The sequence below is a fragment of the Myxine glutinosa genome, chromosome 1 (genome assembly GCF_964187855.1).
Source record: "Myxine glutinosa chromosome 1, kmMyxGlut1.1, whole genome shotgun sequence".
Lineage (NCBI taxonomy): Eukaryota > Metazoa > Chordata > Myxini > Myxiniformes > Myxinidae > Myxine > Myxine glutinosa.
This window is the reverse complement of record NC_136261.1, coordinates 314,073,998-314,086,944: the sequence shown is the minus strand read 5'-3', so window position 1 is coordinate 314,086,944 and position 12,947 is coordinate 314,073,998. Positions and strand designations below refer to the sequence as shown.

The 12,947-nt window shown below is 52.5% G+C and overlaps 1 protein-coding gene across 1 annotated transcript in view; it reads left to right on the top strand.

The window, feature by feature from the left end:
* The window catches only part of CPLANE1 (ciliogenesis and planar polarity effector complex subunit 1), a 218,550-nt gene that overhangs the window by 86,991 nt on the left and 118,612 nt on the right, over positions 1-12,947 (top strand). Inside the window, exons 16-17 of the mRNA XM_078778809.1 lie at positions 9,198-9,338; positions 9,557-9,709. Of these exons, the coding sequence (XP_078634935.1) occupies positions 9,198-9,338; positions 9,557-9,709 (294 nt within the window). The remainder of the gene's footprint in view (positions 1-9,197; positions 9,339-9,556; positions 9,710-12,947) is intronic.

Genomic DNA, 12,947 nt, shown 5'->3' with positions numbered 1-12,947 from the left:
TCCATTTCTCACACCATATCCGTAACCCCCATGAACTCTGTCAAAACCATCCATACTCCTTCCCACATGTCCATTTAGGTCTCCTCCTACCACAACAACTTCCTCATCTTTCACGTTTTCCATCAGCTTCTCTATCGCACACCAGAACTTGTCCTTCTCTTCATCGCTTCGACCAACCTGCGGAGCATATCCCAAGATGACGTTCATGACGAGCTTTCCAATCATCATTTTCACCATCATCAACCTATCACTCACTCTAGTCACACTCACCACACTGTCTACAAACTCCTCAGAAAACAGAACACCATTCATGCCCTCCAGGCACCCTTGCCACACAAACCTGTATTTCTGTCCCTGCCTACCCTTCACCATTCTCACACCACTTCCCTTCCATCTCGTCTCTTGCACACAACATATGTCCACTCTTCTTCTGACCAATACTTCCACCACTTCTCCTGATCTCCCTGTCATTGTCCCTACATTCCATGTCCCAAACCTCAGAAACCAATCTCCACTTCGGGCTGTACCCTGCCCATATGTAGTTGTAATTGTCATGGTTCTCTTTTTGAGGCAATGTTTTTATGGCCGGATGCCCTTCCTGACGCCAACCCTCTTCGTCATCTCTTATGACATGCAGGGATACGGTGTACCTATTCTAAATATGACATGCAGGTTCCGAGTCAGATGAGTTGCGCAGCCCAAGAGTCGAGTGGAGAGTTCAGAGTTCCGAGACGGCAGAACGTACGAGATCAAGAGAACGAACGGCACGAGAAGGCAGAACGAATTGAATTGCCTCATAGTACACGAACTTTGTCCTGTTCCCCACGCTCTGCGCAGTATTAATCGCGTGCTGTAAAAAACGACCCACGCCGGGCCACAGACGCGCGATTTTCCTCCTGCCTGCCTTCGCCTGGATGTGTGACATGACCGCCAGAGGGCCACGCTGGGTGAGCTGTCCCGGAGCGACCGAAGCAGGCGCGTTTGGCGCGTGAACATCCTTCCTCCATCTCCCCGTGTATGTGAGTGGGCCCATTGTCTGGGAATGAAGTAAGACTGACTGAGCTCTGCTCTGTGTCCCTTTCCTTCTACAAATCATTGTGCATAGTGTAAATAAATCCTGTTCTTTCTTCTGATTTGACCGGCCTTTCTCTTCCATCATTGGCTTCGCATGGTACGAATAAAACCGCTCTAATCGGGTTCCAATAGAAAAGTAACAGCACGAGTCACGTGATACGCATTCCGCTCGGGTGTACTTGATTAAGTGTGGCTCGTGCGAGGCTCGATCCCCGCTTCCGTTGCGGCGTGGGTACCAAAGGTACGTGCGAATTTGTCCCGAAACCCTTTTCCACGTTTGCCCGGAAGTGATGACTCGGTCTCGCGGACCCGAAGACCCAGGGGAAAAAAAGGGGTTTAATCTCCCCTTTGTAACGGTAACGGGCTTCGGGGGATCCGCAACAATACATTGAAACTAGCTGAAGTTTGGAATATACATTGGCCATTAGGTCTAGTTAATGGCTTTTGAAACAAATTCGAGCTAAGTGCAATCGTTTAGCTTTAAAATTAAATATATATAAATAAATAAATATATAAAAATATATATACATCCTGTATTGCATTAATGTAATATGCTGGCTCAATGGCCTCATGGATAAAGCATCAGGCTCAGTCTGAATGCAGTCATGATGTTTCAAATGCATGCAGCCCACTAATAACTGGTTTTGTTTTCTTTTACCTGAATGTGCTTTATGCCATCGTCATTCATATGCAGCATGTAGCTGCGGAATAGCATCATTTTGCGCAGGGGTGCAGTCACTATCGTTGGTGCAGATTCCCCTGTAGGTTTGGGCAGGAATTTCAAATTTGTTCATGGTGCTGGCGATAGCTTATCTACTCTTCACGAAAGGCACCATGGGATCTTTAACGTCCATCAACTAATACCGGCAGACGGAACACTCAGTTTGGCGTCCCTTGGATGGACGTTACACACATTAATGCCTCATTATTCAAACCCAGGCTATACACTGACACTTCAGAGGTGAGTGGGCATACCTCTTGGCCATTCTGCTAGCACACAATGTGCTTTATAGTGTTGTAAAGCGCGGCGTTACGCGCGCTGCTTGTGAGCAAGGAGGAAGCGGACAAGCGGTAACATATAAACGTCTTTATTGTAAGACTACACTGTAACACTAAACTCCTCCGGGCTGGTCGCCCGGGGTATATCATGAGGCCACGCCTACCCCTCGGGCGTGGCCACCGCCCACTCGGTGCGTGGAATGATGTCACCACGCCAGTGGGATTTTGTGTCCGCCACACGCGCCCCCCCAGAATTCCCGCGCACCTGGAGGGCCAGTTTGCGGGGCAGACGAATGACCCGGCCGAAGCGCCCCCTGGCGATCGGCGGCGTCCGGGGTGCAGGGATACCAGGTGGGATGCCCCTGGCTGCCCCTGGGATGGGTGCAGGACCGGGGGGCGCCGTGGCGGCGGGGCTGGGCGGTGCCGGGGGTCCGCCCGCAGGAGGGCGGCCCCGACGTGGGGGTCGGGCCACTGGCGGTGGATGGTCCACATCGAGGTGGGCCGGCTTGAGGCGGTCTACCGAAACGCGGTCAGGAGTACCGCCGATGTCCAGGGTGAAGTGCTTCGCCCCGGTCTCCAGCACGCGGAAAGGCCCGTCGTACGGGGGCCGCAGTGGTGTCCGAGGGGCATCGTGGCGGACGAAGACGTACTCCGCCGTGCGAAGCTCCGGGGCGACGTGCGTCGGTGGGTGCCCGTGGCATGCCGTTGGCACCGGGGCGAACCTCTGGGCGGTCTCTTGCAGAGCGGAGCGCTGCTGTGCCGCGGACCATGGTGCCGTGGAGTCAGGGAGGAACTCGCCCGGCACCCGCAGCGGTTGCCCGAAGACCAACTCCGCCGCGGATGCGCGCAGGTCCTCCTTGGGCGCCGTCCGGAGGCCCAGCAGGACCCAGGGGAGCCTGTCGACCCAGCCGCCGTCGCGGAGGGTGGCCCGGAGCGCGGCCTTCAATGAGCGGTGAAATCGCTCACACAGGCCATTAGCCTGGGGGTGGTAGGCCGTGGTTCGGTGCAGCCGGACCCCGAGCCCCTGCGCAACCGCCCCCCAGAGCTCCGAGGTGAACTGGGGGCCGCGGTCGGATGAGATGTCTGAGGGGGCGCCGAACCGGGCGACCCAGGTGGCGATGAAAGCCTGCGCGACATCGGCCGCCGTTGTCGACGCCAAGGGCACGGCCTCCGGCCACCGGGTGGTGCGGTCCACCATGGTGAGGACGTAGGTGAAACCCCGCGAGGGGGGCAGAGGTCCCACCAGGTCCACGTGGACGTGGTCAAACCGGCGTTCCGGCACCGTGAACGGGGCCAACGGGGCCTGGGTGTGCCGGTGCACCTTGGCGCGCTGGCACGCGAGGCACGTCCTGGCCCAGCCGCGGACGGCCTTCCGGAGGCCATGCCAGACGAACTTGTCGGCGATCAGCCTTTGGGAGGCCCTCGCGCCCGGGTGGGACAGGCCGTGGATGGCGTCAAACACCTGGCGCTGCCAGCCCGCGGGCACAATGGGGCGAGGACGCCCGAGGGAGACGTCGCATAAGAGAGCCGCGCCCGCGCCGTCGAACGGCACCTCGGTGACGCGGAGGCCCGTGACGGCGGTCCGCAAGGCCTGGACGTCGGGGTCAGCGGCCTGGTCCGCTGCCATCCGGGCATAGTCGATGCCGAGGTGGACTGCATGGGCGATGGCCCGGGAAAGGCAATCCGCCACCGGGTTGTCCTTCCCCGCGACGTGCTGGATGTCCGTCGTGTACTCGGACACGGCCGAGAGGTGACGCTGCTGCCGGGCCGACCACGGCTCGGTGACCTTGCCCATCGCGAAGATCAGCGGCTTGTGGTCGACGAAGGCAGTGAACGCCCGGCCCTCGAGCAGATGGCGGAAGTGCCTGACCGCCAAGTGAAGTCCGAGCAACTCGCGGTCGAAGGTACTGTAACGGCGTTCGGGCGGGCGAAGCTGCCGGCTAAAGAACGCCAGCGGTTGCCAAGCTCCACGCACCCATTGCTCGTGCACCGCGCCCACCGCGTAGTCCGAGGCATCGGTGGTGAGGGCGATCGGTGCATCGGGCGCCGGGTGCGCGAGCATGGTGGCGTTAGCCAAGGCGAGCTTCGCGCCCGTGAACGCCGTGTCCATCTGCTCAGTCCAGGTAACGTCGCCTTTGCCCGGCTTACCTCGGAGAGCTTCGTGCAGGGGGCGCAGGAGCTGGGCGATACGGGGCAGGAACCGATGGTAAAAGTTCACCATGCCCAGGAACTCCTGCAGCCCTCTGATCGTGCGGGGGCGCGGAAACCCCTTCACCGCCTCCACCTTGGCCGGCAGGGGGACGGCGCCGTGCCTGGTGACACGGTGCCCCAGAAAATCGATTGTGGCGGCGCCGAACCGGCACTTTGCGGGGTTCACGATCAGGCCATGCTGGCCCAGGCGTTCGAAGAGCGTGCGGAGGTGGCGTAGGTGCTCTTCGCGGGACGCGCTGGCGATGAGGATATCGTCCAGGTAGACGTAGACAAAATCCAAGTCGCGCAGGACGCTGTCCATCAGTCGCTGGAACGCCTGAGCCGCATTCTTCAGACCGAAGGGCATGCGCAGGAACTCGAAGAGTCCGAATGGCGTGATGACCGCCGTCTTCGGGACGTCCTCCGGCCTGACGGGGACCTGATGGTAGCCGCGTATGAGGTCCACCTTCGAGAAGAAGGACCTGCCCGCCAAACGGGCGGAAAAGTCCTGAATGTGGGGGACGGGGTAGCGGTCGGGAGTCGTGGCGTCATTGAGACGGCGATAGTCCCCGCACGGTCGCCATCCCCCGCCGGGCTTCGGCACGATGTGCAGCGGCGACGCCCAAGCGCTCTCTGAGCGCCGAATGATGCCGAGTCGCTCCAGGGTAGCGAACTCCGCTTTTGCCACCGCCAGCTTCGTCGGCTCGAGGCGGCGTGCCCGGGCGTAGACCGGTGGCCCAACGGTGGGGATGTGATGGGCCACCCCATGCTTGACGGCCCCCGCCGAGAAGGTGGGCCGCGTGAGGGCCGGGAAGCCGGCGAGGAGGCGGGTGAATGCGTCCGCTGCCGGAAGCGTACAGACCAACGTGGCCGGAACCGAATCGTTCGGCAAGCCGCTTGGCAAGCCGCTCGTTGAGCTGGGCAACGCACATGCGAGCGAGCTGAACGTCTCGGCCTGGACAAGCCGTCTGCGCTTGACGTCGACCAGGAGCCCATTAGCGCACAGGAAGTCCGCGCCAAGCAGTGCCATGGGCACGTCGGCGGTGACGAACGTCCATCGGAAAACCTGCCCTCCAAACCGCAGAGAGAGGCAGCGTTTTCCGTACGTACGGATGGGCGTCCCGTTCGCGGCAAGCAGCGCGGGGCCCCCACCCGCGGCGTGCTCGTCTGACGTGCCGGCGGGAATGACACTCACCTGTGCTCCCGTGTCGCACAGGTAACGGCGCCCGGAGAAGGTGTCCGTTATGAACAGCAGGCTGCTCGAACGGCCGGCGCTCATCGCCACAATTGAGCGCCGGCCCGGGCGTTTCCCGACCCGTTGAAGGAGCACGGCGGATGACACCGCCGAGCTTCGTGGCCGAACTTGGCGTGGAACCAGCACCAGGTGGTGGAGCTGGAGGAGTGCGGCTGGCTCCGCCAGGCCGGTGGAGTCGACGGGTTTCCCCGCGGTGGCGGTTTTCGCCGCGGCGGTGGGCGGGGCGTGGCGGCGTTCACGAGGTGCGTATCAGCATGCTGCTGAACCACAGCGTGCTGTAGAAGATGATGCTGTGGAACATCAGCGTGCTGTAGAAGATGATGCTGTGGAACATCAGCGTGCTGTAGAAGATGATGCTGTGGAACATCAGCGTGCTGTAGAAGATGATGCTGTGGAACATCAGCGTCGAAGGCCGTGACGGCCACGCCAACGCTCGCCCGCGTGTCCGAAGCGGCGAAGTACTTGTCCGCCTCGGCCGCCAATGCTCGGGGTTCCGTTAGCCCGGTCCCGGCCAACGCGAGGCGAACCTGCGCTGGAAGTTGGCGACGGAAAAGCGCGCCCGGAATAGCGAACCGGGGGCTTCGTCGCCCAACAGTGACAGCATATGGTCCATTCGGACCGACGGGCGCGTCTCACCGAGCTCGGGGAGATCCAGGAGGCGGTCGGCCCGTGCGTCGTCCGTGAGGCTGAACGTGGCTAGGAGTAGCCGCTTGAGTGCCTCGTACTTGTGGCCGTCCGGTGGGTGGCGAAGGACGGACACAACTCGAGCGGCCGTGCCGGGCCCGAGGGAGGCGACGACGTGGCAGTAGCGCGTGTCATCGCCGGTGAGGTGCCGAAGCTGAAATTGGGCTTCGGCCTGGACGAACCAGACTTCGGCCTGAGCCTCCCAAAATTCCGGAAGTTTGACGAAGGCGGCCATGGCGATGGCGTCGCGTGTGGAAGGATCGCTCCGGCAGATCCAACGTCGAGGGTCACCAGTAAAGCGCGGCGTTACGCGCGCTGCTTGTGAGCAAGGAGGAAGCGGACAAGCGGTAACATATAAACGTCTTTATTGTAAGACTACACTGTAACACTAAACTCCTCCGGGCTGGTCGCCCGGGGTATATCATGAGGCCACGCCTACCCCTCGGGCGTGGCCACCGCCCACTCGGTGCGTGGAATGATGTCACCACGCCAGTGGGCTTTTGTGTCCGCCACAGTTGATTAATTAAATGTAGCAGAATGAAGAGTTGACTGTTTAATTGTACAGCTCAATGGTTCATTCATGGTAACATCTGGAGTTGATTAGTAATTTCAGAGAGAGGCAATTGAAGTGCCTATGGTAGTTATGCTGAAACATCGTCATTTTGCATCGCCATGGAGGTATGGGATCTTCTTGAAAGAGAGCTCATGACAAGTACTTATGCTTCGGCTTCGGCCTCATCGTGGGAGATCTCAATAATGTCAAGAAACAAATACATCTCCATGAAAACTCTGCGCAGGGGCTTGTGTGTGTGTGTGTGTGTGTGTGTGTGTGTGTGTGTGTGTGTGTGTGTGTGTGTGTGTGTGTGTGTGTGTGTGTGTGTGTGTGTGTGTGTGTGTGTGTGAGTGTGTGTGAAAGAGAGAGATAGAATTGTGAGGAACAGAAATGAAAAAACGAGATGTGTGTGTGTGTGTGTGTGTGTGTGTGTGTGTGTGTGTGTGTGTGTGTGTGTGTGTGTGTGTGTGTGTGTGTGTGTGTGTGTGTGTGTGTGTGTGTGTGTGTGTGCGCGTGTGTGTGCGCGTGCGTGTACATATGTCTGTACGTGTGTCCAGACCATAACTTTTTTGCCATTTGAGCATTTGTCATCAAATTTTCAACAAATGCTCATTATGAGAATATGGAGAAACTAATTAATATTTAGGTCAAAATGTCAAAGGGCAATGTCACAGTGAGTACAAATAGGCCTCATCAGTCCTGCCGCAGTGCTTCAGGCGTACGACACCCCGTTTTTAAAATCTAGTGTGTTTCTTTATAATATTGTCCCGTGCGATAAAGACCGGTCTCGGACGGATGACCGATCGAGCTTAAACTCCGAGGTGTTCAGTCAACTATGGCAGTGTTAATACGTGCGGGGGAGGAGGGAAGCGAAGGGTAGCGAAGCTCTTACCTGCACGGATTCCACTAGATGTCTTCGAACCACGCTGAACAAATCAAACTGACACGAAATTATGATGCAACAATAAAAGGGTTTAATAAAATTAATGCCGGGAAACAAAAAAATGCATGGTAAACTAATATTCCTAAATGGAGCACTCCCATACGGACCCGTATACAACACAAGGGGAAAAATAACTGAAAGTAATAATAAAATGTGTTTGTTTGTGTACTCAGCTTTGAGCGGCTCTTGAACCCCGTCGGTCCGAGCGCTGGAACACATACGCCTTGGCGCGAAGTCCGTGCACGGGAAACAGGCCTTGGCGCGCAGTTCGTTCACTCCAGCCACCGAGCGCGAAGCAAGCAGGCCGCATTCGTCTTCGTCGTCTGGTCCACAAGGCACTGCAGTTTCTCTGCGCACCCAGTCGCCGCACAGCCAGCACCAACGAGCCAGGGAAAGGAAAATGTGGCCGTTCGCACCAATCACCGGACCAAGAAGAGAAAATGTGCGAATGTGTCAGCCTTCCACGAACACCAGTAACCGAGCAAGGACGTGCGGCTGCTCGTTCTGAAACCCTGAACCGATGAGCGTCTGTGTCTTCAATAGCCCGGACCAAGAAGAGTGCGAAATGCAACTGTCCTTTCTCGACTCGGTACCAAAAAGAAGAACGCGTCTGTTTGCAATGCGAACCCAGTGCAAGAAGAATAAAGAAAATGCTGACTTCACGCGATCAATGTTCCTGGCTCAAGAGAGCAAAATGCCGAGACGCTCGCCTTTTGTTCCCAGGGCTCTTACGTCATCTGATGACGTACGCGCATGCTATCAGCGAGTGCCATATCCTCGTTCTATGGTACCGGACCAATCACTACCCCGTGGGACGGGGCCCCACGCCCTGCCTGCTTGGTGTTGCGGTGTGGCGGGTGGTGGCGCCAGCGGTATTCAAATGTCCTGGTTCCGATTACTTTTATTTAGTGTTATTAGTACGCACCGATTGCTTGGCGGGTGGTGTGTGTGTATCATAAGGAACAGAGGAGAAATCACAGAGGCAATTTACATGCAGGGAATTTACCCTTAATCACTAACTAATTAACATAACCCCACCCCTCGTCATGGGGACAAAGATACACTCTTACACGACAATCGGTCTAACGGGTCCCTACTTAGATACAGGACGTTCTTCTTCTTCATCGAGACATTCGGAGCACACTATCCTCCTATACAATCCTACCTGGCCCTAAGGTATTCCATTGCCTACCCCCTCACAAACATAACAATATTTACCATTGAGCTTCAATGGGTCTGTCCAGGGCATCACTTTTTTTACCAATTGAGCTTTTGTCATCAAATCTTCAACAAACCTTTTATGAGAAAATGGAAAACACAAATTAATAAACCATACAATTTGTTGGAAAGCAAAGTGCCAAGCACTTTGCACAAAGCACAAAGAGTGCAAAGCAGATGTGGATGAGCTTTGCATTTTTGAGATGCTTTCTAGTTGTTAAATTCAAAACCCACTATTTTTTTTGTTGAAAGATGTTACAATCATGTGTTAACCTTTGCAGCCAGCCGGAAATCACCGGTGCAACAAACACGTTCCCTCTTGGCAATTCTCTTTGCACTGCTACATCGACAGCAACTTCTCCCAGCACTGGCATTGACGACGGGTGTTTCTTCCTCGGCGCTTGAGACTTTCTCGGAAGATGGTATGAAAATATGAAAAAGAGCATCTGCCTGCATATAATCTTTTTGCAGACAATTTTTTTTCCCTAAAACTCTATTTTCCACTTAGATCCTACCTTTGAAGTATAATTCGGTGTTTACAATACAAATCGTTATATTACCAGTTCTGCAAATTTATAGTTTTTATGTATTAAATAATGAATGACATTTTGCTGCCAAATGGTGTTTGGTTTGGTTTCAGGCTTGCTACCAAATGTGCATGTGTGCAAAGAAGCGGCTCTTGCTGTTGTGTGCTCATTGGGCCGATTCATGGCAGCTTATTTCAGCAACAGGTTGTTGTGTGTACCACCAGCTCATCACGTTGCCATTCTCCCTTCACTTTTGACCAAGCCAGGTGGGCATGACCAACAATGACAGCTCAATTGAGTCCCTACATGCTGGGTATTGATTAGTCAAAGTAGATAACGGATTGAATCTATATTTCCTTGCTTCCTGCAGGATGGGATTGGATTATCTGACAACAGTATAACTTCCGTAGGTTAATGTTAACAAATATTTGTCAAGGAGGTTTTGTTCAAGGAAAAAAAACAAAGATGCAGGTACCTCCATCACCTCTGTGACTCTGTTTCCTTCACTTCCATATGTTACTGTAATCTAGACACAGGATTTATTTTGCAATAGTATAGGCAGTGGCGTAGTGATGGTTTGTGGCGCTCGGGGCGAAGGTAAAAAAAATTTCGCCCTCTGCAGACACTGACATAGTCAGGAATTCTAACTGGAGGGCCATATGAAAGAGGTCTAAGCTTCCCCAGTGGACTCAGCAGCAGAGCCCTGGAAGCTGTTCAAAATGAGAATAGCTTTAGGTATGATCTCCTGGGATTATTATGGTAATTAACTACAAATAATCCAGAAGAATTCCTATGTTTCTAAACATGCACCATGTTAAGGTGCATAGAGCAGTTTAATAGGTCCTTCCATTGCATGGTATTCCTATTACAAAATAAATAACAAAAACAATGATAACATTGTAACAAAGCATTTATTAATACTAATATTAAGAACAATAATAATATTAGTATGATTTGGCAATAACAATAACAAACGTATAATCTCTACCCTGGTCCAAGCAGACCTGGGCTTGGTGAAAGGTAAACTAATGCTGAAGCAGTACAGCAGGCAGGTATGCTCCGAGGCTATTAACAACAACTACATCAAGCATGCATGCAGCATGGTGTGGTATTTATGAGTTGAAGAGGATAGCATGACCTGGGTGGGGATACCAGTTAGCAAATAATGCAAGTATAAATATTTTGACTTCAGGTATGGACAGCCGGTTCGTGAATGACTTGGATAAAAAAATGGCGAATGGCAAATGATGAACCAATAAATTCCACATTCCTGTGCCACCTTCAGTCTAACGTCAGGCATTAACAGGTTTGTGAAGGACTTGGACAAAAAAACGTACCCAATCTGAATTTTGCTATATCCAGTCAATGGCAAAACTCCAAATAGAGAATCCACGAAAGTCACAGATGGAAACCCTTACGTCATTTCCTCATTCTGCTTTAAACTCAATATCTCTATATTTTCATTCCAAACAGCATCATTCATCATTCCAATTACAAATTAATACTCGTGTTAATATATCAAAATATAATGTTAAACCACGATTGTATTGAGATACTATCAAATCGGCGAACCATCGTCATCTGTTCACTTCCGGATTCGGGAGCAAGGTCCATGTCGATTGCATTTCAAAATCATAATTGTATTGAGGAATTTCTGAATCCTCCAACCTACCTTATGACACCCGCTGTGACCGATTTTATATTTATATATATATATATATATATATATATATATATATATATATATATATATATATATATATATAATATATATATATATATATATATATATATATATATATATATGTATATATATATATATATATATATATATATATATATATATATATATATATATATATATATATGTTACTGAATGGTGAAAGATAGGAGGAAACCTCAAACAAAAAATGTCGGGACGGGTCCCCGGGAAGGTTGTAGGCTAGGTGGCGAGGCCACTTCGGTCGGGCTGGGCCCATTTCGCAATTAAATGCTGAGCTGAATTTTAGTTGTCAATCTTCTTTGGCCACGAGTAAAAGCTGAATTATAGTAGTAAGTTCATTCAAAAAGAACTAAAAATGTCGGGACGGGCCCCGGGAAGGTTATGGCGAAGTGGCGAGGCCGGTCGAGGCCGCCTCGGCTGGGCTGGGCCCATTTCGCAATTAAAAGCTGAGCTGAATTATAGTAGTCGGTCTTCTACGGCCGCGAGTAAAAGCTGAATTATAGTAGTAAATTCATTCAAAAACAACCCGGGCAACGCCGGGTGCTTTCGGCTAGTATCTATATATATATAAAAGTTTTTGTTTGTTTGTTTGTCTGCACACGCTAATCTCCTGAACGGTGAAAGATAGGAGGAAACCTCTGAAACAAAAACTTCCGGTCGGTATTAGCCAGGGTGATTGGTCAATGGAGTCCCAAATACCTGCTTACTAACCCGACCGTAAAGCGAGGAGATAACTCCCACCCGAGCCGCAGCGTTAATGGATACGCTGAGCGAAGCGAGCCACGACTCGGGCCGTTAACAAATACTACTAAACCCGATCCTGAGCGGTTCCTATCGTGCCACAGGTATTCAATTGAGAAAAGACGCAAACGATCGAATGAGAGGAAACCAGAGTAAGGGAGAACAAATATGGGTTTATTAATTATTTACAAAACCCAAAGAGAAAGAGGAAACGAAAGTAATATACAGAAGAGGAGAAGAAACAAAAAGACACAGGGCAACCTTATCTAAACAGTCTTATCTTATCACGACCCCAGGACAAACAGACAGACTCACACGGGATGGTAGTGGTAGGAGAAGGTCCAAGGCGATGGCTCCAGGCTCTAGGTCCGCGGCGAAGAGTGGCAGGCAGCTGGTGTCGTTGGCGCACGACCGGACCTCATAGATATATCGGGGCACTGGGATGCGGCGTACGTAATATGCGTGCCAACTCTCTCTCTCTCTCAACGTTCGCATCAGAGGGTACCCTCGCGCAGATCTCCTCAAGCAGTCCTCGCGCTCTTCTGGTACAATAAGCAAGGAGTCCGTGGCGCAGTTCTCCCAAAGCAGTCCTCCCCGCTTGCGCTTATATAACGCGCTCCAATATCGCTCCGCCAGGCCACGCCCGTCAGTCAGATTACATCAGCCCTGATTGGCTGGTGGGGGCTTACCGGCCACGCCCTGATGGTGAGTTGACGTGGCCACATCTCGTTCTTGGCGCTCCGCCCCCTTCTTCTCCAAGCTTGACCGCATGCGTAATGGCGTTTGGAGCAAGCGCTTAGGCGGCTGTGGCTGGCAGAGGCGCGTAATACTATTTGGAGAGAGAGGCTGGCAAAATGGACGGAATGGGGCCTATCCTATTTAATTAATGCAACACAGATGCAACTATTACTGTAGGCATATTTGTCATGAAAAAAAAATTCGTGTATTTTTTTTGTTAAAAGCAAAAACTCACTTGATTTTGTAAGAAGGTATCATAAGCTTTAAAAAAATTTAGGGTGGCATTTTTTCTGAACATTCTA